This window comes from Hetaerina americana, unplaced genomic scaffold (genome assembly GCF_022747635.1).
Source record: "Hetaerina americana unplaced genomic scaffold, ioHetAmer1.1.p SCAF_1, whole genome shotgun sequence".
Taxonomy (NCBI): Eukaryota; Metazoa; Arthropoda; class Insecta; order Odonata; family Calopterygidae; genus Hetaerina; species Hetaerina americana.
In genome coordinates, this window is record NW_027286069.1 from 69,881,148 (window position 1) to 69,905,254 (window position 24,107).

General features: G+C 34.4%; 1 protein-coding gene across 3 annotated transcripts in view; it reads right to left on the bottom strand.

Annotated features, from left to right (window-relative positions):
• The window catches only part of DNAlig1 (DNA ligase 1), a 33,401-nt gene extending 9,579 nt beyond the window's left edge, over positions 1-23,822 (bottom strand). The window contains exons 1-15 of one of the 3 annotated variants that reach the window (XM_071591196.1): positions 23,726-23,741; positions 23,482-23,553; positions 20,282-20,575; positions 17,335-17,447; positions 15,227-15,513; positions 13,876-14,302; positions 10,175-10,298; positions 9,608-9,780; positions 7,967-8,205; positions 7,662-7,790; positions 6,322-6,476; positions 5,354-5,555; positions 4,468-5,022; positions 3,461-3,677; positions 268-387 (exon numbers count right to left, since the gene is read on the bottom strand). In XM_071591196.1, coding sequence (XP_071447297.1) covers positions 268-387; positions 3,461-3,677; positions 4,468-5,022; positions 5,354-5,555; positions 6,322-6,476; positions 7,662-7,790; positions 7,967-8,205; positions 9,608-9,780; positions 10,175-10,298; positions 13,876-14,302; positions 15,227-15,513; positions 17,335-17,447; positions 20,282-20,523 — 2,983 coding nt within the window. In that variant the 5' untranslated portion in view covers positions 20,524-20,575; positions 23,482-23,553; positions 23,726-23,741. Of the gene's footprint in view, positions 1-267; positions 388-3,460; positions 3,678-4,467; positions 5,023-5,353; positions 5,556-6,321; positions 6,477-7,661; positions 7,791-7,966; positions 8,206-9,607; positions 9,781-10,174; positions 10,299-13,875; positions 14,303-15,226; positions 15,514-17,334; positions 17,448-20,281; positions 20,576-23,481; positions 23,554-23,725 lie in introns of all 3 variants that reach the window. The other 2 variants (XM_071591199.1, XM_071591209.1) reach the window with 2 other exon arrangements.
• Positions 23,823-24,107: the final 285 nt, after the last annotated feature.

The window sequence follows — 24,107 nt, forward strand, 5'->3', positions numbered from 1 at the left end:
ACGTTGATTACCAACTACAAAATATCATTTCATTACCTACCATACCATTTTTAAAGAACCACAGAAAAAATAAATAGAGGATAGGGGCACGATATTCATAAAATAAATTGAAGTTGAAGGGGTTAATACTACATTGATTTTGAAGAATTATTTGTACACTCATTTAAAGGTGGTTGCTTCATCACTGCAGGGTAATGAGAATGAAAAAAGTCCTTATGGCTGGCAGCAGGCAAGGTGGTGAGATAATTATAATATAAGAATAATTACCTATACCACTACCCCCTTCCAAATAATCTTTTTTCAGTTTCAGCCAATTCCTAGATCTTCTGGCAATTTGATAAGTTGCTTCTACGTGCAGTGCCTTGACCATTAGCCCCTCACAGTTTCCTGAAAATATAAATCATTCATTAAGCCTAAAATGTTATGAAGGGAATTTTTCACAGCAGAGAGACATTCTTTTTCACAATCATACATATAGTGGCTATACTAAAATACATTTCAGTTTAAGAATCTTTCAAGCATGCAATTCAATGAAAAATAAAATAAACATATCAGACTGATAAATTACATAGCACAAAACAGTTTAAAAATGACATATAGATGGTGACCTTTTTCTATTAAGATGTAGTACCAATAAGAAATTATATACAAAAAAGGAAGGAGTGGTTAAATTTTCAAAAATTATTTAAATATTAGTTTACTTTAACATTTCATTACAAAAGTTAAATGGTGAAACGTAGATGACTAAATAAATACTTAAAAATGAATGAGATGATCACATGAATCATTCACTATACAGCATGAGGCAGCTGAACTTCATTCGTTTTGTGAGTTTTTCTATACATGTGAAAACATCACATTTCTAAATATGCCAATACCTTGCAAGTATACTTAATTGCACCCACACAGATAACACCTAGAAGTTTTTTTAATAGAATGTGAAATAATACCTAAATGAAACAACAGAATCTGCACCTTTCCCTTGGATCACTAGAGCAATAAGTTTTTTTAATACCTTCAGTGCATTCTGTAAAAGTGAATGGTTAGGCTTGCCACAACCAAAACAATCTGGCAGTATACACTTAGGAGAAGCATCAGTGTGACCACTAATTCTTAATTCCCATTCCTGACTTTTTTCTCAATATTCCTGATGAACAAGTTCTTATTTTTTTTCAAATTTTCTCCTGAATGTTTGGAATCTGATCAGTTATTTATCCATATGGATTATCACTCATCACTGTATGTGTCAAAATATCACTGCAGTTGGACCTAGTTAAGTTTTAATATTTGCCAGGGCCTACACAGTCAATGGCATATTTGAATTGGCCTCATTACAAAAGGAATATCATTCTCACTGACGATATCCAATTAGCACATCATATTGCCAAAACAAGAAATATGGCGGATTTTTTTAAATTTGGGCCACCTTTTCCCAATGTCTTCCAATAATTCTTTAAGAAATTGAGTAATTCCAGACTTATTTCCGAATGGGAGGCCACCTCGGTATATTGGGATTCCTTAAGGATAGCCCCTCATGGTTTCACACTTCCTAAATATATATCTCTCCACTGTCATATTCCTGAATTTAACCTCAGATAAAATAAAAAAAAATAAAGCAGTTTGACTGCTAGTAGCAGCCAAATCATTTGATATTTAGATCCGATAAATCCTTAAGTCACCTTATCACCTTCCACTGTTTTGTCCTGAGAATGGCAATCCTTTTCCCTTGATAGCTATGGTAAGGACTGTCTTTTTGGAAATTATTTACATTTCTATGCAACTGCAGATAATAGTCTGTTTTTCGCAGAAATGGGTTTTCCATAACATAATATCTTAGGCAACGTAACCTGTTCCTGAATGTATATTTTTTCACAGCATTGATATACAGTTATTATAGCATTTATGATCACAGAAATCTCTTGTAAATTAACTATATGCAAACGCCAATAAGCAGAAGTAAGTATAAAATATATCTAATATTGAACATTTTTGGAGCTCAGATTGGTGGACCAAGTAGCTTCTCAAAAAGGGGAAATTGGAATGGAGAACTTATGACCATCTGACAATGCTATCCAAGTTTTTTTCATTTAAAATATCAGTTATTTTATTAAATAATTTAAAACTCTCTCTACACACCTACACCCACACAAATTTCAAGGGACATGTAATGATTGCAGGCAAAAGTTGTCAGTCAAACACCAACCTCCATGAAGAGAAAAAGGGAATTGGAATATTGCTTTTGGTGCACATTTTAAACTTAACTCTTACCCTACTATCATCCAGCATATATAAGGCAACGCTAGCACATAGTAGCCAGGGGCCATGAGAGAGAACTTTTGCAGAATCCTGAAAATCATCACTCGTCGTAACGAAGTGACAAGCAATTTGTTCACATTCTTCATGAGGGCCCCATGAAAGGGGAGATGCAGCTGCAGTGAGTGGGGTTGCCTTAAGTCATAGGACGTTTCAAAATAGGTAAGATAAATTGCCCAACAAAAATTCTTTGATGACGTCCCTGTGTTATTCTGCATTAAATGACTTAATTTAACTTATATTTCTCAAGAGCAAAAAATTATCTGTATGTACCTGACATACAAAATACTGTGATAATAAAGAAATATGCCTTCTATTAATAGATTCAAAACCAATTCTTTTCCATAAGCAGCTCCCAGAGCAGTGAATTCTAAAAATGGGTAGCATAAGTTTTTTTACAAGGTTTGGCACAAAATCATTCAATTTCATACTTGCGTTGTTTTGATTTAAACATTCATGAATATTCACTATGTATTGCTATTACAATTACCTTCAACTAAATTAAGCATTCCAAAGAAACTGCGGGAGATGCCGCAACAGTAACTTTTAACGGAGTCATCCGCTAATGTGCATTTTAATGCAACAATTTCAGAGCGTAAAAATCATTCGCCTTGACTGGGACTCGAACCCAGATCCCTCAATATCCGGTCGAGTGCTTTAGCCACTTAAGCTACCGAGGCGTCCTCTTAATTAAAATAATTAAAAAAAAAATATTAAAATTTAAAAGAAAAAAAAATCAGAGCAATCAGAGATTTTTTCTTAAAATTTCAGAGTTTAAGAGGACGCCTCGGTAGCTTAAGTGGCTAAAGCACTCGACCGGATATTGAGGGATCTGGGTTCGAGTCCCAGTCAAGGCGAATGATTTTTACGCTCTGAAATTGTTGCATTAAATTAAGCATTAATTTATTCTTTCCAAACATCCGCCACTTTTCCAAAAACAATAGACATTACACCGAAAATATCGACCATGTGTGAAAACCATACCCAGACCAACACAAGGGAGGACAGTCAATGCATTAATACCAGCAACTAACCCCAGGCATTCACACCCCATTTAAGTTACGGTAATTTACCAGCTTCATTATCAATTTCTACCAACCCATTCATCAAAGATTAAAATGCCTAGGTTCAAATTAAAATATCATACCCTTAACAGCTTCCTCAAGAAAAGTTTCCACTTCCTCTGTGGAAGATGTGTCAATTGAACTGGCAAAGTCAAAATGGCCACGGACACTTTTAAAGTGTGTTCGCAGGAGATGTCGTCTGGTTGCCAATGTTTCAGAAACTAGAGATTTTCCATTGAGATAGAGTAGATCAAACATAAAGAGGCAGACTTGCACTTTGATTTCAGATTCTTCAGCGTCCTGTAAAAGAAAATAGTAAAACAAGAAACATGGCATATCAGACATTATCAAAAAGTATTCTTAACTCAGTTAAATAAAACAGATTGTTCATCATTCATGATATACATAACAGTCTCTATTAGCTTATCATAATTTTAATAATGAATATTAATAACATCATTAACTATACTTTCCACCCTGGTTAAATGGTGGAGCATTGTATTCATACCCAATGATAATGACTATGGTTCATGGCAATGGTATACTTGGTTTTTATGATAATTTTGGGGAGTTCAATAGTGATAATACTGAACAATAGAAGGCCTAATGAGAATTGGCTTTACAAATAATTTTAATATATATATATATATATATATATATATACATACATATATATATATATATATATATATACATATATATATATATATATATATATATATATATATATATACATACATATATATATATATATACATATATATATATATATATATATATATATATATATATATATATATATATATATACACATACATATATATATACATTTATATATATATATACATTTATTTTTATATATATACATTTATATATATATATATATATATATACACACACACACACACACACACACACACACATATATATATATATATATATATATATATATATATATATATATAATTTATATATATACATATATATATTTATTTATTGCCTGATTTAGATTTCAGCCAGATAAAATGATCAATTTGTAATTCTACACAAAACACAATTACATCACTGCTTCTGAGAAGTGGTCACTCACCTTCCTTTTACGAGTTGCCAGTTTTTGAAAAGGTAGTATGCACTCTGTTTCCACATCCCATGCAACGGCTTCACAATCCAAGATGCAAGTTTTAACCGCACTCTCTTCCCCATCATTGGCCTCACATTTATTTTCAACTTTAACTTTCCCTTCACTTTCAGCACTGTTGTCTCTTTCCTTTAATATGGATGCTGTTCTTTCTATCTCAGGTTCCGAGCCTGATGATTGATCCATGTTACCTTGATCCTTTTCACCATCAACTGAATCTTTTTGGGTCACTTCTTCACTACTGTCATTATCCTTTGAAATGGATTCTGTACTTTCAGTCTCAGTTTTACTGACTGATGATTGATCTACATTGTCTTGGTCCTTTTCACTATTAACTGAATCTTTCTTGGTCGCTTCTTCACTAGCTAACCTTGCCTCTTCCTCATCTCTCTCACGAACTGTCCTAAAGCACTTTCTCAGACGCCCTATTACATCTGGATACTTTGATGTATTGTCCTCCTGGTTTCTGCTAAATATTTTGACACTTCCATCTTCTAGAAGGTGAATCTAAAAAAGATATAATTCAAAGAGAAAATAATGTTTAACTCAAATTGAAATCTAATGATTTCCATAAAAATTATATAGCTAATAAATATTTCTCAGATTCTTAAAAATGAAATATTAACAAGTATAGTATTTCATCATAACATCTTGTTCCATCAAAGTTCACAAAATTGTTAACTGCAAGAGGATGCCTAAGTAGCTTTACTAGACATCAAGGGTTGGAATCCAAGTCAGGGAAAATGAATTTTTACATTTTAAATTGTTGCATTACAATATCATATGCCTAAATTTGATAATGCACTGAGGCGATAAAATAAATGGGAAATTAATTTACCTGGGCCCTTTCACCATCATATTTGTACTCGCAAGTAAATGTGCGTGTGTCAAAGCGAGTTAGAACTTCAGATACTCCTTTGGTAGGATGTGCTAGCATAGGCTTTGGAGGAAGACCTGGAGAGAGCTGGCAACGCTCTGGAAGAACTTCTACCCCACCATCAAGGAGTGCACTCACCAGTCGCTCAAATGAAGGGCACTCACTGTAAAGCAAAGGCAGGAGTAATGAAAATTCCCTCCCAAGGGATTTTCACACCATAACCCAACTACATTTCCAATATTAAACCAGCTAACTTTAATGAAGTTGAAAATTTGTATTTAGTTAATATAAAGTCATGGACAATTTACAGATGAGTTCGTATGGAGGCGACATAACCAAAACAATTCATAAAAACTGGAAATGCTGGCTCTGTAGTTCATTGAATACATGTTGATCCAGAATATGTTAGAATTACAAGAATGTGGATTTTTTGAGTAAATTTAATTACATACTGTTTCCATTTTAACTTCTACTTAATTATAATATCCTATAAATACCCTTAATGCCTTAATTAAACTATCATTATTCCCTTACATTTATTAAGATCTTTCACTTTCCTAATTCTAATATACTCATGAACAAAATTTCAAGTTTGCAGTACAAATCAATTGAAAAAGCGCAGCATATAAAAACATAGGCATGCATCCTATCTTGTAAGACAATGTGTTTAATTTTATCACTAATGCTGATCACATTATTAATCAAGTTTCCTAATATTTTAATAATGTCATTTATTTTGGGAGCAGATATTTTTAAATTATTCAATATTTCCTGTTGATTCCTTGATTTCGGTGGTTCCTAGTGGAGAGAAGCAGGGTTTCTGTCACTGCAGCAACTGCTATCTGAATGTAATATACATCTTATGCAACCAAACAAAGTGTGACTGAAAACAATGCCAGCCCTTGACTAAGAGCATCTCAAACACTCACCAGTATGCTGTTTTCACCAGAAGAGCACTTGCATCAACCTTTGACTTGAAAGCATCAGATGAAATTCCTCGACCGTTGGAGGCATCAAGTATTGGTGGTGGGAATGAGTCACTTTTCTGTGAAGGTGGGGTTAATGTACTAGCCAATGCCAGGGCCTGCGATGAAAATTTTACATTTATACATTTTGAAATAAACGAGGACTACAGAAAACTACACCCACAGAACACAATCCTGATAGATTTAACAAAACACTTCTCAGGTAAAATATTCTGCAGATTTGATTAAAAATTGCAGCAACTATGATTAAAAAACATAGTGCATCACAAGTTCTGTGTATCAATATAACCAGAGCACACAATAAAAATTAAAGTGCACAGGACTCTTAACATCCCAGGAAAGATGCTCTACTTTCTCTCAGTCAATATGATTTCCAGCATGGAAGGGCTAACATGTCTGCACTATATCAAGCTTAATTGATTAATTAAGCCCTAAATGAAGCAATCAAGTTAAGAATGTCGGAAAAGTATTGTTAGCATGCCATTCAAAACCATCAAGCACAATGAATACCCAACCTACAATATATTGTTTGCTTCACACAAATGTTTGTTATCAGCTGCAATGATAAGTCTCAAATTTACTAAGCGAATATTTGTGTATGGTTCAACATAAACTCAAAGTGAAAAACTAAAAGCAATCAAAGACAATGACTAAATAGAAAATCAGCTGCCATATGAAATTATGACACTTCATTATCCTGCATTAGGAACTGGAAAAAGAATGTTGATACAGAATGTGACTTCATGAGAAAATTTGGCCTTTCTCCAATAATTGTACAATGCCTAATTGAATTGCAATTCAGAAATCTACAAGAAGGGAACAGTGACTTATAAATTAAAAATCTAATTTACAATGCAACAATTTTAGTGAGTAAAAATCATTCGCCTTTACACTTTGAAATTGTTGCATTGCAATGCAGACTTATAATGGATGACTAGGTTAAAAGTTACTGTTGCGGACTCTCCTGCAGTTTCATGGAATTCAAAAATTGTATCATATACAATGGTGGACCAAATATTTTTGGAGAAAACCAACCTAGCTAACCAGTAGCAAACATAAAAAAATTAAAACTTTAAGAGAAATAATGATATGACAGCTGTAAGCTAGTCTTCAAGTTTCTCATAACTACTTTTAAACAACATATTTTTCTAGTTAACTTGTTTTAGACAGTAAAACCTATTTTGAATTATAAAGAATCAACTCAAACTGATATTTCTAGGAATCCAATCATGATGTTAGATCAATGCACACTTAAAGAGGTAATAATACCTCAATCTACATACCTGTAAAACAGACTGCTCTGCCAGACCAACTCTCAACTTCCCAGACAATGACCGAACAAGATACCGCATTTCAGGGCCACGGCATGCCACAAATAAGGTGACAATGCGATACAACTTTTTAGACATTGCCTGCAATGGAAAAAACTATAATGAGCCTTTCTTACGAATGAGAAACAGAATAAAAACATCTAAACACATCAGAACAAAAGCAGAATGAAAAACTTTTCCCCAACAACTTTGTTGCATGATTAGAAATTTAAGTTAGAAAACTGACAATAAGAAAATGATATGTACAACAAACTCACAGCCTGTCCACTTAGATCAGCAATTGCCTTAAGCTCCGACATAACTTTCTTTAATGTTAATCTGGAACTGCTTGCCATGCTGGTGAATGCTAATTTGCTCTGACTGCCTCTAGCACCCTCGGCCACCAAGCCGAGATCTCCCTTGCGAACAGCTTCCTCCTTGACACCAGATAATGTTCGACCAGTGCTCTGAGCTACAGCTCGCATCAATGTTGTTTCAGCCACACCCAATTCCTTACCTATTCAAATTAACATTATTATAATTATTATGAATGCAACAACAATAAGAATGTAATATGTATTTTCATTAGCCATGAACACCAGCAGAAATTGCAAGTGAATTTGCCATTTAAAAACCTTCGATTGGAGTGGAAGTTGAAAATTGGAACTTCCACCATCTATGTGTATGCCTCAAATCAAGTCTTCACAAATTTATGGAAATGGGAAAATGAAACATTTACATGGTTAACCCTAAGGTTGATTTGGTAGGTGATGGTGGACTTTACCCAGTAATAAGCCCTATAGGGAGTGTGAAATTCACAAATCAGGGTACGGGCCAGTTCCTTTCCCTGTGCCAGTTATGGTTTCCCAGGAAGATCTGATATCCGAAAAATCACAGCATGGGCGGAGGTGAGGGTGCCCAGAGAGGCCTGACCAATCGGTCAGTAGTCAAACGCTTTACCACGACCCCAATAAAAGTCTATCTACTTTCAATTCTTAATAATACTCTGAACTTTTACTAACATACTGAGTTGCCCTCTTTTCTTTATATTGGCAAAGATTACATACCTCTTTCAGTCAATTTGTGCAGTGGTGGCAAAAATTAATAAATTGGGCATCCAAAAGCAGCATCCACACAAAATGTAATAAAAATACATAGTAAAAATGTAACAATTCTAATTTATTCCTATTAAGTATTGACAAAATACTTTTTGGCCTGATCAATGAATTTTTTGTTAATTCTAACCTGAAAAATCATAGTTCGTCTTATGGGCTTGGGAAATACAATAATTGCTGGCATAATGGACATAATTGATTATATGCTTTTCCTGTGATTTACTGATGCTAACGTGGCTTCCAAATTTGTCTGCATTGTTCAATGCTTCTCCTGTAATCACTACGTATATTCTGGAGAAGTGATTCTCACAGCTTATTTTGCTCCCTTATCTGATGCATTTTGTCCATTTTCTTTCCTGCTTGAGGCTCTATTGGCCATTTTTACAAATAAGTTATAGTCTTTGAGTATTGCCTTCTATGACAAACCATTCGGGCTTCTAATTGACCGAAACCAATTCTCCAGCAAAACAAAAGCCTCAGTTCAAATTCTATTCGAGCATCCCATTAATACAAGAGATGGCATAGCAGCATATTGAGTGGAGTATTTAGCTAATGAAGAGAAAATTGTTTATTTTTTGGGCGATGGTATAATTTGGGATCTTATCACCTTCACCTAAGCTTTATCATTATTACAGGTCTTCCAGAGAAACCACAGGTGGTGCTGTGAAGGGAAATGGCCCATCTTTCACTTAATGCGCCATATGGCTTGGTAAAAGATAAGCTCTTACCCATGTAACCTTGGGTTTGACTATGCACTTTGAATACAGTATATATATATAATTTAAAGATATGTTGCCAATATACCTTCCCAAGCTGGAGCAAGACGATTGAGACATAGGTAAAGACTGGGGAGAAGGTCCTCAGGGCTGAGAACAATCACAGACCGCAAATAATTTGCCATTATATCAATAATCTTCAGTCTTGCACTAGTTCCCTCAATAAGTTCAAGGGTTCTAGCTAGTGCTAAATATGGAACACTGCAAAAAAAGACCAAAATTTAATGACAGAACATGAATTAACAGAACAATTTAAAAAAATTGAGAGAGATAGCATAAAGAGTAATTCAAGAATTTAATTCTATGATTCTATCATGATCCAAGTCATTTTCTCCAGGATTTTGAATTTGTGGGACTCCAAATATGAATTTAACAAATTTCTGCATGGCATTTGTGGCACAAAATTTTAAACTTATATAATCTTCATGGCATCAATGCCTATCTGTGCTGATAGCCACCATTAACTTTCACAACCATTTGAAAAAAAACATTCAATTCAGCCATGGCTTCAAGATGTTCATTGTCTTGACGCATAAATAAGGATGAATGTCCATAGGAGATTCTCCAGACTTTTTGAATCAAATAAGCATATTACCTTTCTCCATGAGACCATATGGCATCATCAATCGGATGGTAGTTTGATTTGGATGGATCATACTGCTTAGATTTTTCCACTGCAACTTTTGATTCAGCTTTTTTTGTTTCTGCTTTGCAAGATCCTGCAATTATACAAAAGATTATCATTCAGATTACAGAAATGTGTAATAAAACTATATTAATTCCTATTGATCATCAATCCTATACATTTGATGAATTCATTTCCCTTTCTCTAGTAATCCGAACACTTATTTATACTTTTACATTGAGATGTATTCAGACTCTACAATATCCACTCTGTGATTTCTACGAAGAATATGAGCAGACAATGTGATGTGTTCCATACTTGTTACAAACAGGTCTTATGGGAACCAATAAACATTATTATTTTTATAACTAGAAGAGAAGTACCACATTTAGAATTATGCTAAAAAATCTGCCATTGCACAAAACAACTTTTAATAAAAATAGCTTTTGTGTTGATTACATTTGACAAAAATTTCAATTCACACATTGAGTGTGGCCATTCATACTCTAGACTTCCAATCCCGTTCTTTTCCCAATTTTCACAACAAAAATGTTGTCCTTTGTCGTTTTTCCTTTTTCCTCCTGGGTTTGTGATCTAATAGGACCCATCTTTCAATGCTGCATATACCACTAATATCACCTAATATTGAACAACTTACACTTAGGTTTTTACTAGGCCCTTCCAAAGAGATTGCTTAATCCAAACACAAAATGGTCTCTTAACTAAATGGAACACTGTTCTCCCTTTGAATTCCAGATTTTTGCCTGAATTTTCTACTAATTTTTCATGACAGTGACCACACTGATATTGATCTCAAAGAGTTTGACTTATCATCAACGGTTGGGCATATAAGACAGATGAGGAATACATCTCTATTTTCCAGTGAGATATGTTTACATGCATCTTTTCAGCATGCATGGCTGTACTTCTAATACAAAATCTTATCTGTGACTGACACAAGATCCTAAGACTTGAATGCAAAATGAATATTATTTTCAAAATATCTTTTTGATATTACAGTCTGTTCATCATCATTTGGCGGCCGACTCTATTTCTACAAGATGTGAACAACTACTTCATTCAATGAGATTCTGAACTTCTTCTATGTATATTCATACCTCCCCCATAAATTAATTGTCACTAGAAAATTTATTTCTACATCTACATAGTACTCAGCAAAGATGAAAGTGATGGGGTTAGATTGCCATTCGTAAAAGAAAATAAAACCACATGCAAAACTCAAAAATTCATGCCAATCTACACCCATACAGTTGTAAATATTCATGCAAAAACCTTTTTAACTTACATTTATGCAAATACATATACTATGAACTAAAACACACATGCACGTACGAATATAACATATGTTAATACAACGCTTATTTTGCCCCAAATTTTAAATTTAATGTATTTAGTACTTCTATATTGACTTTGGATTCTTACTATAATCATTCCCGATTGTCCGGGGAAAGAATGAGCATCTGTATCTATCTGTGCTGGGCTCTAGCACCCTTATCATTCCTTTGTGGTCTGATCTACCTATATAGTGCAGGGCCATAATGATTTCTTTAGTGTCCCTGATAAACTCGTTTTTTCTGAACCTTTCTAAAAGTCAGTCTCACTTGTCCTGAATATATTCAACAGATTCAGGTGAGATGTAGTGGAAGTTCGTCATTATGAGAAACAAATTTGCACTTTTCCACAGGTTTATTGTAACATACAATGCGTTTCAGTTCATCAAACCATCACCTCCCCCCTTCTTCCTCAAATGGGCATAAATCTGATGCATCACTTGAATCAGTTGAATCTTGTCTTGTACCTGAAGATGGTTCGATGAACTGAAACGCGTCGTACGTTACAATAAACCTGTGGAAAAGCACGAATGTTTCTCATAATACTCACTTGTTCTCTTTGAATCTCAAGTGGCTCCCATCCCAAGTCCCCTGAAAGACCTGTCCCATATGTCTTCTTATCATTACAATTTTTCACGAATCTATTGGATTTTCTCTTGGCCTTATCTAGGTCTTTTTGCCAAAATTTCTCCCAAGGATCCCAAATAATAGTGGCATATTTCAAGTGAGGCCTGACTAGAGTGAAATAACACCTCTCTTTTACTTTTTCATCACGTTACATTTCAGGCGAAATTTGTCAAGAAAAAAGACTCAACAGGTAGCAGTCATCTTTCACTGAAGAGAGTTAATTTAAACCTTCATTATGGCCATATTATAAGGTCTCATATACTCATTCAATGCATTCTTTTTTATCAAAAAATGCATTTTTTCATCCAGGTTGGGTATAACAGGAACTAAAAAAATAAATACTTACACTCATGGAATCACAAAGCTAGTGATGTACCAATTACATGATCATTAAGAAATGTGCATACATCAAACCTTAAGTTGGATGGATCAGGCATAGTTAGAAAAAGGAAAAGATTAGCAAAAGTATAACATCACATGGAGAACATACTTGAATAACGGAAGTAAGTTGCTTCTGCATTAAGGCCATAGCACTTTCTGAGTGATAAGGAAAGGTTCAATTTAACTTTAGAAGATGCTCAAATTTTTTACATAAATGTAGAATAAAAGAAGCCAGAAAAGGGAGCGACATACATGATACATAATCAACACTCAAAGAGTAGACCACCTGCTCAATAAACATGCCACACTTACTCAATTAAAGAACTATCTAAGACTGACTCTCAGAAGTCACATAAAACATAATGTATGCATGGAATTTAAAAGATAACATCCAAAGAAAAGCATCCATTAAGTTTCAGAGAGAAAATTATTCCGGCTGTGTTTATTTTTAATCTCTCTCTTTGAAAAACTTTGAATTTTGGACTCATGAGGTGATAGAATAGGAAAGATAACATTTAAAAAATATACATCCAAAGCATTTAATTTCAACTATGTGTGAATCAGCTAAGTTAAATGCAATAAAATAGCATTGGCATGAATGCGCACAAAAATTTCCTAGGGATCAAGTCGGCAATTATCGAGTGGGCATATTTTTCAAATGGCTCTGAAAGGTGCAATATATAAGGTTCACTAGTCCACCATAGTAAATAAATAAATTTTTTGCACACTGACTAATCAGTGTAATAAATTATGGGTCTTGAAATTACATTTGGTTTTACTACATTATTTTTAAAGCAAAGCCGACATCCTAACTTCTTGTCACAGCAAAACTGAATGCTATGAGCTAAATCTTGCAAGTCGTCCAATGCTACATGTACAGTGATTTCTAGGGAAAAAAGCTACATGCACTACACAGTTGGAGTAATCACAACAACTAATAAATACCTCCGCATAACATAAATCATCTCCTTTTTCATGACTGATGTCCTCACATCCCATGCGCTGTACCCCGTTAGCATCATATGATACCATAATGTGCATATAATTTTAGCAATTAAATAAATTTTGTCATGAACAAGCCTGAATTTTTTTTGGAGTTTAACACATGGGAAGTGTGAAGACACTCCATTGTGTACATTTTAAAATATATCCACCATTAATACCCTCTTACGTTAGCAAGTTTAGAATTTTTATGCTGAGCAAACATCTTGTATTATTTTTTAACCCACTAATCAATTTGCATTAGTGGATAGACAGAAATCGATCTTTTGGTAATGGGTACATCACTAGACACAGGGACATCACCATTACCTTCAGGAGAGCATTTTGTCAGCTCGCAATGCTTGCACAGCATTACAAATTGGGGTCTTCTATTCCGCTCACCAAAAAATGGGTGACAAGGCTTTCCACTGCTTTCTTCCTTCACACTGGTAGAATTAGTTGATGGCTTTGGCTCAACTTTCTCTTCCTCATCCTCAGAAGATGATGACAGCCTCCTTGACTGCCTCTTCCGTGAAACTTTGGGGATGTCCTCATCCTCATTGCTCACCCTCTCTGTTTCCTTTGCACTAGGGGAAGAAGGTACTTCCTTTTCATCCTCCTCAGCATTCACTTCCTTCTTTATGTCCACCTTTAAGACAACCTTTTGATTTTGCTTTTCTTTTGGTCTCCCCTTCGCTCCTTTTCCTGTCCCTTTTGGGGACTTTTTATTCTTTACGGCTGGGGACACGTCCACTTCCTATTGTGTTTTCATTAAAGAGATATTAATACGATCATTACATAAACCAGAGGTCTTTGAACTGATACAAAAAAGATAATTGGGATAAATAATGCACTTCTTTTGAAGCACCAAATGCTAACAATAGTTGTTAAACCTTCAGCTAGTAGTAGTTTGTGATCCTGCATGTGGCTTCAGGCAATACTGAAGATATAAATACCATCTTGAAGGTACTTACATGTCGTGTTTATCATTTACAAAATGACAACAAAATAGTAGTAAAAAAATAGCATTTCAAAATGATTAAAATAATTTTTTTCATTGAAAAATACAAAGAACCGAACAGGAAAGTTTAATCAATGGTCATATTGTAGTAAATAGTTCAGGTCCCATAATCAAATATCAACTAGGCCATATTATAATAATTAAAAGAAAAATGTTCCACACAGAAAATATTTGCTTTTCCTATTAAGTTCAATTGAAAAAGGTATTACTTTCTGGCTCAAACATGGGCCTCTTAGGATTGAGATTTTTTTCATAGGGGTATCTTACCCTTTCCCTTTCTTTTACGTCCATTAAGCCCTAGATCCTTCTGGTGGCTTTGGCTATAAATTTGTATCATTATCATCTTTTTCACTTATTCCCAGTCATATTTATATTAATGGATAATATAGTACATAGTTATATACTACTTTTACATTAGAATTGCACTGGTGAAGAGTTCAGAAAATTCTACGGAACAATTTCTCAATAGGAATATAAAGTCAAACTCTTGTAATATTAAATTTCATAATAATGAAATGCACCCATTACTTCTATGGGATCAATCTAAAGCTATATTCCAGAGCCAAATAAATGTGATCAAAAACATACCAAAATGTTGATAACCTCAAATTAATGTGAACATAAAGCAAACCCTAAGACATGAACATTACAAACCCTTACCATTGCCTCTTCTTCCTCCTCCAGAGGAAGAGATTTTTTCCCTTTGGATCCTGAAGGCGAGTCCTTGTTCCCTTTACAGGCACTTCCTTTCTTATCAATTATTTTCTCTTTTTTGCTTTCTTTTACTTCACTGTCCCCACTTTCCCTGTCATCAGCCTCTGAAACTACCTCTGACTCTGTCACTTTCTTCTCTTCCTTTTCATCCTTGGCTTTTTTCTTGGCGTTCTGCATCATGAGTTCCATAATGGACTTCCCACCACTGGCAGGAGGAGATTTGGCCTTGGAGTCTGTCACAATAAAAGGAACAATCAAATAGCTATTAAAGTGTACATCCCTCCACATAAAATCAAATTATTAAGAAATTAACCCATATTGACTAAAATAATGAGAATTTAAATGAAAATAACCACACAATTTGCAATCCCAATTGCATTGTGACAATGTAATCTAATTTAAAGCTGTTCTTCAGACAAAAAACAATACACATGGTTTGGATAAAAAGTATCGGGAACCATAAATGAAAAAGAAAAACTTTGTTCCAATCCACCACTTTATTTCAGGTACGACTAGTTTTGACGCTACGGCGTCTGGTACTAGTCGTACCTGAAATAAAGTGGTGGATTGGAACAAAGTTTTTCTTTTTCATTTATTAAAATGAACTTCCACAAAGTTGAGGCTGAAACTATTGAGATCAGGAACCATTTTTTCCTGATGTGACTGCATGTTGCAGTGCACAGGCTCAGTGTTGGGGGGTCTGACCTTCAATGCATGCAAAGCACCAATGTGCAAGCATTTGATCACGCTAGATAATGTTTTTAGTGGACCCCTGTTGAGTGACTCAGTACAAGTGCAAAATGCAGCAAACGATCGAACAGCAGTATGCCATCAAATTTTGCGCTGGACTGGGGAAATTGTGTATAGAGAGGTTAATCATGATTTGCCAGGAGTTCAAGGATGAAAGCATGTCATAAACTGCAGTTTTTAAGTATCATAAGCTCTTCAAAGATGGTCGAGAGTGTGGAGGATGAGCCCTTCACTGAATTACAGTCGATGTCAAGAACCAACGAAAAACATGCAACATGTGTGTTAAGTGCTGAACAAAGACCATTGGTTAAGTGTGTGCATGAGTGCAGATTGCATTGACAATGATAAGATAACAGTTCACACCATTATCACTTAAAACTTGACAATGCAAAAGACCTGCACTAAACTCTTCCTGAGGCACTAAGCCAAACCTGCTCCAAATTAACAGACTACTCGACAAAAAAATGGCATGACGATGATTCCCAAACCCCCTTACAGTCTACTATAGTTACTTAGCTTACTTACTACTACTATTGGTGCCAGCAGACTACTGCCTAGCCTAAAAGTTAAATCCTCACTCCAAGGACATCACCATGGGACCTTCAGTGCCATCAAAGAAGCTTGCACATATGCCCTTAAGGACCTTCTGGAATACGGCTACCAGGGAGCCAAGTAAGTAATTTGGTGCTCAAGAGTTGTACTTAGCAGAATTTTGAGGCATTGTAGCAATATCTGAAATAAATCTATTTTTCCTAAACTTTTCCCAATACTTTTTATACAAACTTATTAAGTATTACAGTACCTTTAACTTATGTTAGCCCATTATGAATATGGATTTTGGTAGAGGAATATGTGATATTAATCAGGAAGACAACATTTAATGGTGCTTTTAAAACAAGCTATTTATGTAAATCAATTATAACATATGGTGATCCTGTTAAGACTTAACAATAACTTAAAATCCCAGTTTTTGTTATCCTAGTCCTAAGGGCTAATACAAAGAGTGAGTGTTTTTCATATCATTGCCATATCTCCTATTTAAAAATACCAATCATTAATTTGTTGTCAATGGTTTTATTAAATGACAAAAATTACAAAGTGAATAGATAAATCCATCATCACAAAAACAAATTTGAAAAATCTAATATGGTGTGTTAATTGTTTAGTAACAAGCAGGCAAAATAACTTTACAAGTATAAGAAAGCACAAGTTTCTTTTACTCTTTAACTACGCGTAAAAAACAATTTCTCAAAACTTTCAGAAGAATTAATAAATATAAAATAAAGAAAAACTGTGACTCTTACCCAAATTTGTTGCAGCTGCTGGACTTTTTCTAGGAGAGGATTTAACTGAAGAAACATTCCGCTGGTTCTTATCATTTGTGGGCTCAGGCAAATCCTGCATTGGAATTCTTGGACTGTAAAAAACACAGACCAAAAATGGTAAACTTTGAATATCTGTCCAGCCACCTTTTTAATGCACGGTAGCAACTACAACATATTGTAGCCAGCAGGTATTTACACAACTATTTCCACTAACTTCCTGCATATAACTCAAACAATGCCAATAGTACATATCACATTTTAAGAAGAATAAATAAATTGCCAAAACCTCCCCATCACTGATAACAAAAAATTTTTATATCGAAAATTCTCTACAAAGCATCTTCTCAGTAAGTGTAGTCCACTCTCCTTCCAAATAGTTCTATGTCACTTGAAAGGTATTTCCATCATGTCTCATTTCCGAAATTCTCCCATTATGATAGGCTACATTGCTTACTGTCTACTTGCTTACATTAATTACTGTCTGCAGGTCATTTAGATGACGATGACTAACCAAATATTGTATGCCATATTATGATCTTCCTGAAAAAAATCTCTATACTGATGATGTTCAGTACAAAGGAATTTCAAAGGCGTAGATACTATCATACTGGCTTCCCACCCAGAGGGCCCGGGTTTGAATCCCGGCTGCGTTGAATATTTTTCAGGGGTATCTCGATCCCTACTTGAGGTGCTTTGTGAACTTGGGCACTTTGACTTGAGTATGCCTTCCGTCAGATGGGATGTTAAGCTGCCGACCCCTTGGCACATTTTGTTATGAGTAGGTTAATGCTGATACCGGGTTTCTCTCCACCCTTTCCTGTCCATCCCTTAAGGCACACATGACTTTAGCTGTCGGTCACCTTCCCTAAGTACTAATACTTGAACCTAGGTATCTTATTAAGAGATTCTTTGATAGCCAAATATTCCCGAGAGAATAAGTTTTTTCAGAAAATTGTACAGCAACTACAGAACATAAAAGTTTTCCCCAAGAGATATTTTAGAGGATTTTATTCTTTGCTGTAGGCCTTGTTTATTGGTGAATATTTTGGTTAGATATGATATGTGAATAGTGGAGTAGAAAATCTGATTTTAAAATTTCAAAGTAAAGGAACTCTCTTCATCATATATATTGTTTCAGATATGGTTTCAGACTGCCCTGTCAGTTGTCAAAATGAACAATATGTTAAATGATAGACAGTAGATGTACTGACATGAAATGACCCTTTTAAAATTTTAATTGCCTCTCGCAACAAGAGGTTCTTTTACACATTTTGCTTATGTTGAATGTCGCCTTTTAACTACCAGTGTAATAAGAATGCTTCATCATATGTATTATTGTAAATTAATAAAAATAAGTAATGAGGAGCACCTGAATCACCACAGCAGCAAGAGGAGGAACATACCATACAAATGTCATTCAACTATACCATACTATTGCCATGGATTCCACCTGTTTCATAAGTGCTGCTATGTTTATTTAACTACTCCTTATACTTTTAAACAAAAATTGCTGGCTGCAAAATAATGCAAATATGCTGTTTATATTTCAAACTCACTCATGAGAGCATGTTTTGGACATTTTTTCCATGACCCTGCATTACAAAAGAACTTCCTTAACAATACTTGTAGATTATTTGATAAGACTGCCACAGTTGCTAATCAGTCGTAGATTTCAAATATAATTGGAATTCAACCCATATTTCTTAAACGTAATATCAAATGAATACGTCCATTACAGCACTACAGTTATTGAATGTTTTTCCATCATTACTAGGCTCTGTTGATTATGCTCTTCCTTGTGACAAGGATGATCTTTGGTTGATTACCTCTTAAGATGACAATCTTCCCAAAAATTGATTTTTTTCCCATCGCCAGTCTATGTTGGCAAATGCTGAAGCTGGAGGGGGTTAAGTTGTTTACTTGCATACAAAATAATAACCCTTTCAAACAGGTAGGGATTACAAAACTTAAAACACTAGTTACTTCCATTGCTAAAAATATATACATACTTTTCAACATTACTTTCATTCAGTGGTGTAGTTATAGTAGTAGTTTTGAAGGGAGGCGACCGACAGCTAAGGTCATATGATGAGGATATTTGAGCTAAGTACTAACTGACGGCATCAAAATAAGATGCAAACCTATAGTATATACTTTGTTCTGTAAGCTGTGTAACATAGAACAGGTATTTTGGAGTTACTGCTTCATGGCCTAGAAACAACATCATTGCAAAATTCCTTTGATGAGACAATTTATATAACATAGAGGTAACTCCCAATTATTTGTAAACTGAGTATATATATGATAAAATTTGCTAATAATAAAATAAAGAATAAAACTAAGATTCTACAAGTTTGAAATTAAATTATGCATTAAAAAGTTCCATAAATTACTTGCTTAATTATAAGTACTCTACTGCATCTAGTCTACATTGTGGATAATCACAGCTTAATCAAAAAAATTATTACAATTGGACTACTGGTATTAGTTTAAATTATGCACTTAGTTAATAAAAGATGGCACATTGTACAGGTTCAGATTTGAGTAAATAATAACATAGTTTAAGGGCAAATGCAAGAGAAAATGTGACAATAGTTGGACAATAATTATTTTGAAGATTTACTCCAACAATTGAGGCTTTGAAACTGGAGCCAGGGATAAACCTGGAGAATTCAATCAAATTTATGACATCCATCCCAGACGTCTAGAGCATTCATTCAAATCTCATGAGTAGCATTATTTCCCTCTCAAATATTTAATAGCAGCTTTAAGAATGCAAACAGAAGTAAACATGAGGAAAAGCAGATAATTAATTAAAATATTTTGTATGACTGCAACTGTGAAAAATGACAGCACTGTGATGCAAATTTTTGGCAGTCTTTATTCAGATTTGGAAAATTAAAATGTATTGAATTAAAGATCAAACCTTTTAGACTTTGTTTCAGCCTCTGCATTCTTGCTCCTCTTCCTTTTTCTGGTAGATTCCTTGTTTACTGGGCTATCTTTCTCTGTATCATTAAATTGCTTTGAAGTTCCTGGTTTGGCCAAGTCACTGCAGAGAAAGCGGACATTTGGGGGAGTGGTGAGAGGAATGTGGCAGTAACACCTGGATCCATATATAGGCCTCAAGAGCACCAACAGACGAGAAGAGCAGTGTTTCCATGCCATCACCAATGATGTGCCTTTTTAAGGCTCAATGTAATCCATTTATCAGTGGGTACTGAGTTTTTTGCATAAAAGGATTTTCATTCCAGGAGATAAGGGTAGGCAGGAAGATCCAGAGTAAGACTAGTTACACTCACAGCAATCAGTTCAAATATATTACAATGGCATACAATAAAGCAAAGCTATATGTTTGCTATAAAGTCAAAAAAATGATTTATCTTTCTTAAGTTAATATCATAATTTTTCATTTTTTCAGGAAGAGAATTAATTGAAATGTTAAACCAAAGTGCAAATAACTATCATACACAGCACATGTGGATACTAACCATTCCAATCTTAAAATTATTCAAACTGAATTGTATATTCTATTCTACATTTAACAGATAAGTTATTCAACAATACTCCAATTGTCTACTGAATTTTTAGAATTTTTTTCATGATTTTGTTGGATAATGCCTAATTTCCCTTCTCCCTAACCTTCCCACCCTAACTCTTCTTTCCTTCATTAGCCATATAAATCATTAATCTTTGTAACTTTGAACATGTATGTTCATCAGTGTACTGTAATGTGTTGTGCCTTGCCCAGTAAAATTGCAGTCAAATTCGTTTTGACTATGGATGTCATATACTTCCAAAAAAGTCATGCTTGACTTTGTTAGAGAAATTATATTTTCAGTTTACTTTTCCAGTTTTTCACATTAAAAATCCTCCCATATTTTCCATCTTTCTGTTCCACCTCTGACTGAGAAAATGGAGTTAAAATAATTAACATGCCAAGTTCATGACATACATAACGTAGCAGGAATGTGGGATACCAGGTGGCAAAAAATCATGCTTTCAAAGCAACAGGGACTAAACTTACCATCAAATTTTTGTTTATCTCATAAGGCATTTCGTTTTACAGGGTAATGTTATACCTATCCCATCATAATTAGAGTCTGTCTCCTAAATCAAAGAACTGGTGTGCATATGCACCCTGATACCGAGAATAAAATCTATATGAAAAAATGAACACAAATGGGGCATTAACTTCCATGAATGATGTCAACAAAATTCAAATGTTGCCAGTGTTTACAAACAATAACCATAAGTTTAATTAGCGTAATCCATATGGATCTCTACATAAAATGGGTTCACAAATGACAGGTTCAACCCCATTGCCAGTATACCATAAGAATAAGCGAATGCTGGTTTGATAGGAGAAGGTAGAGTTCACCTCTTAACTTAGCCTTATGTGAGATGAAATTCACGCATCAGCTTAGAGGGGCCAGTTCCTTTCCCTATGCTGATATATCCAAAAATTAACCCAGCTTAAGGCTGAGGGCATCCAGAGACACCCATATTTCAACCCAGGCCCTGCAATTGGTCAGTATCCAAAGGCTCTATTCAAGAGGCTACCACACCTGCCCATACCATTTGATAGCCATCATCAATAAGGGCCCTACTTTGTGAACTCTGTGCCATCCGATTCCCAATATGCATCTGGCCAATTACTTGCGTTCAAATATAAGATATACTGGGTAAAATAAACTTGAAGCTTTAATACTTCAACCTGAAGTTAAGCTAAAATAGAAATTTAAATATTTCCACGATAAACATAAGATTTCTTGGAAAATAAAAATACATGACCAATCAAGTGTGAAAAAACCAGAATTTTGAGAATTGGGTATCCATGTAGTTCAGTAGAACCTTTGAATTTGTGACAATACTTTAATAATTATACATTTCCACATGCATTACTTCACTCAAATTGGTGACTGTCAAGAGTTGCACATATTTCAATGGATACTCAAATTCCTCAGAATTATATCTATGAATATTCATCATGAAGAGTTGCACACTCATAATGGAAGGTTATGCTAATGTTGGGGAACGACATTTATATAAATTGAAGAGATGATCACCATACTACTATGACCTAAAAAAGAAGGGCTGTAGTTTGAAGAAGTATGATTCAGTCAGTTTACCTGCACAACCCCATAATTGTTATACTAATGCAAAAATGAAAATAAATACCTCCTCCTATTTTGTAGAATGAAAAAAAAAATATTCGTTTGAGAGATTAGGCCATCTACTTATATTCAACCAATAAAATTTTATCAATATATGATTTTGAGATAGCTTATGAATGCCTTATCTGTTATTTATCACAGAACTGAATAGAAGGTATTTCCGTAATCAATCTATCAACAATGATATCTTATATATGATCACAGAAAATAAAAACAAAATTAAAAATATATGGATTTGCTCATATTTTTCAATGTGTCTAAGATAACTTTTGGCATTACCATGCCTGCGTTAACTTGATTGAATAAACTCAATGCATATTTGCTCATAATATTCAAATGTTACACATTCATTTTCGAAAGCCAGACTGAGTATTCGTACTTCGGAGGAGTTACAAGTACCGAAATTAAATATGAATTGCATTCCCATTAAGACACTTAGCCGTTTTCAAAATTGTATCATTTACCAGTATTCTGACATTACAGCTAATAATAGTCCGGCCATCTTCCATCAAAATCCATTAGATATTCACCATTAAGCCACCGACGATTATGACTAAAATTATTGATAGCGCACTCCTGATGAAACGCTATTACTGAGAGTTGATGTGCACTCAACTCAACAACAATATTGATAAAGATATTTGAAGACCTTTTTCCCCAGTCATGCATATGGGGTTTACATGTTGTTTTAATGATAAGAGATGCGGATGTTAAGTTTGTAGAAGTCTGGATTCATGAATTGTCCCAAACTTCCAGCACAAATTCTTGGAGTTAACTTATGAAAATTGCATGGAAGGTGACCTAATACCGAAGTAATTAAACACTACAAAGCTTTCAACCTATCTCCAATTTCGTCAAAAACTTAACACCAACTGCACTGGTAGCTTTAACAACAAACATTGACAACATTTAAATTTTGATCAAACAATGCCAAATACGAAGTACTTACCAATCTGCGGTAGAATCCACGGTATTATCTTTTTTTTTGGTTTCTACATTGGAAACACGACTGAAAAAAGTCCTAGAACGAGATAACAATTTATGAAGGCATGTCCTGAAGAGTACTAAGCCAATTCTGTTTAAAATTATGCAAATTAATCTAAACAATAATTCATGGAACCTATTTAATATTTAATAACTTATTTAATTGACAGTGAAAACAACAAAACCCTCAAAAGTATTACATTACTTACGTTATGCTTTTCTGTGCCATTTTTCCCGCGTTTTCAACCAAGTCCCAAAAAATAATTTTCTGACACAATTACGCGCGAACCCACACTGGAACGAACAAAAGAGAATAGATGGAGAAGGAAGAGATGACATCATAGTTGCGCAGTTTTTGTGATTCAACATTTCAAAATTTAAACTATAGATGCCATTTGTCACAGCGAAATGGGCAAGAAATGTTGATGGATATGAAAAAAAGGCTTCGCTGTCCGTATTTTTTGAAGCACAGACCTTAGTGCCAATGATACCACAGGTGGGCGTTTTCGTCAACATGATTTTCTCATACTCATGTTCATGCCTCATGGCGGGGAAAGTTGAAATAACATCGAGATATATTATTACATTCCA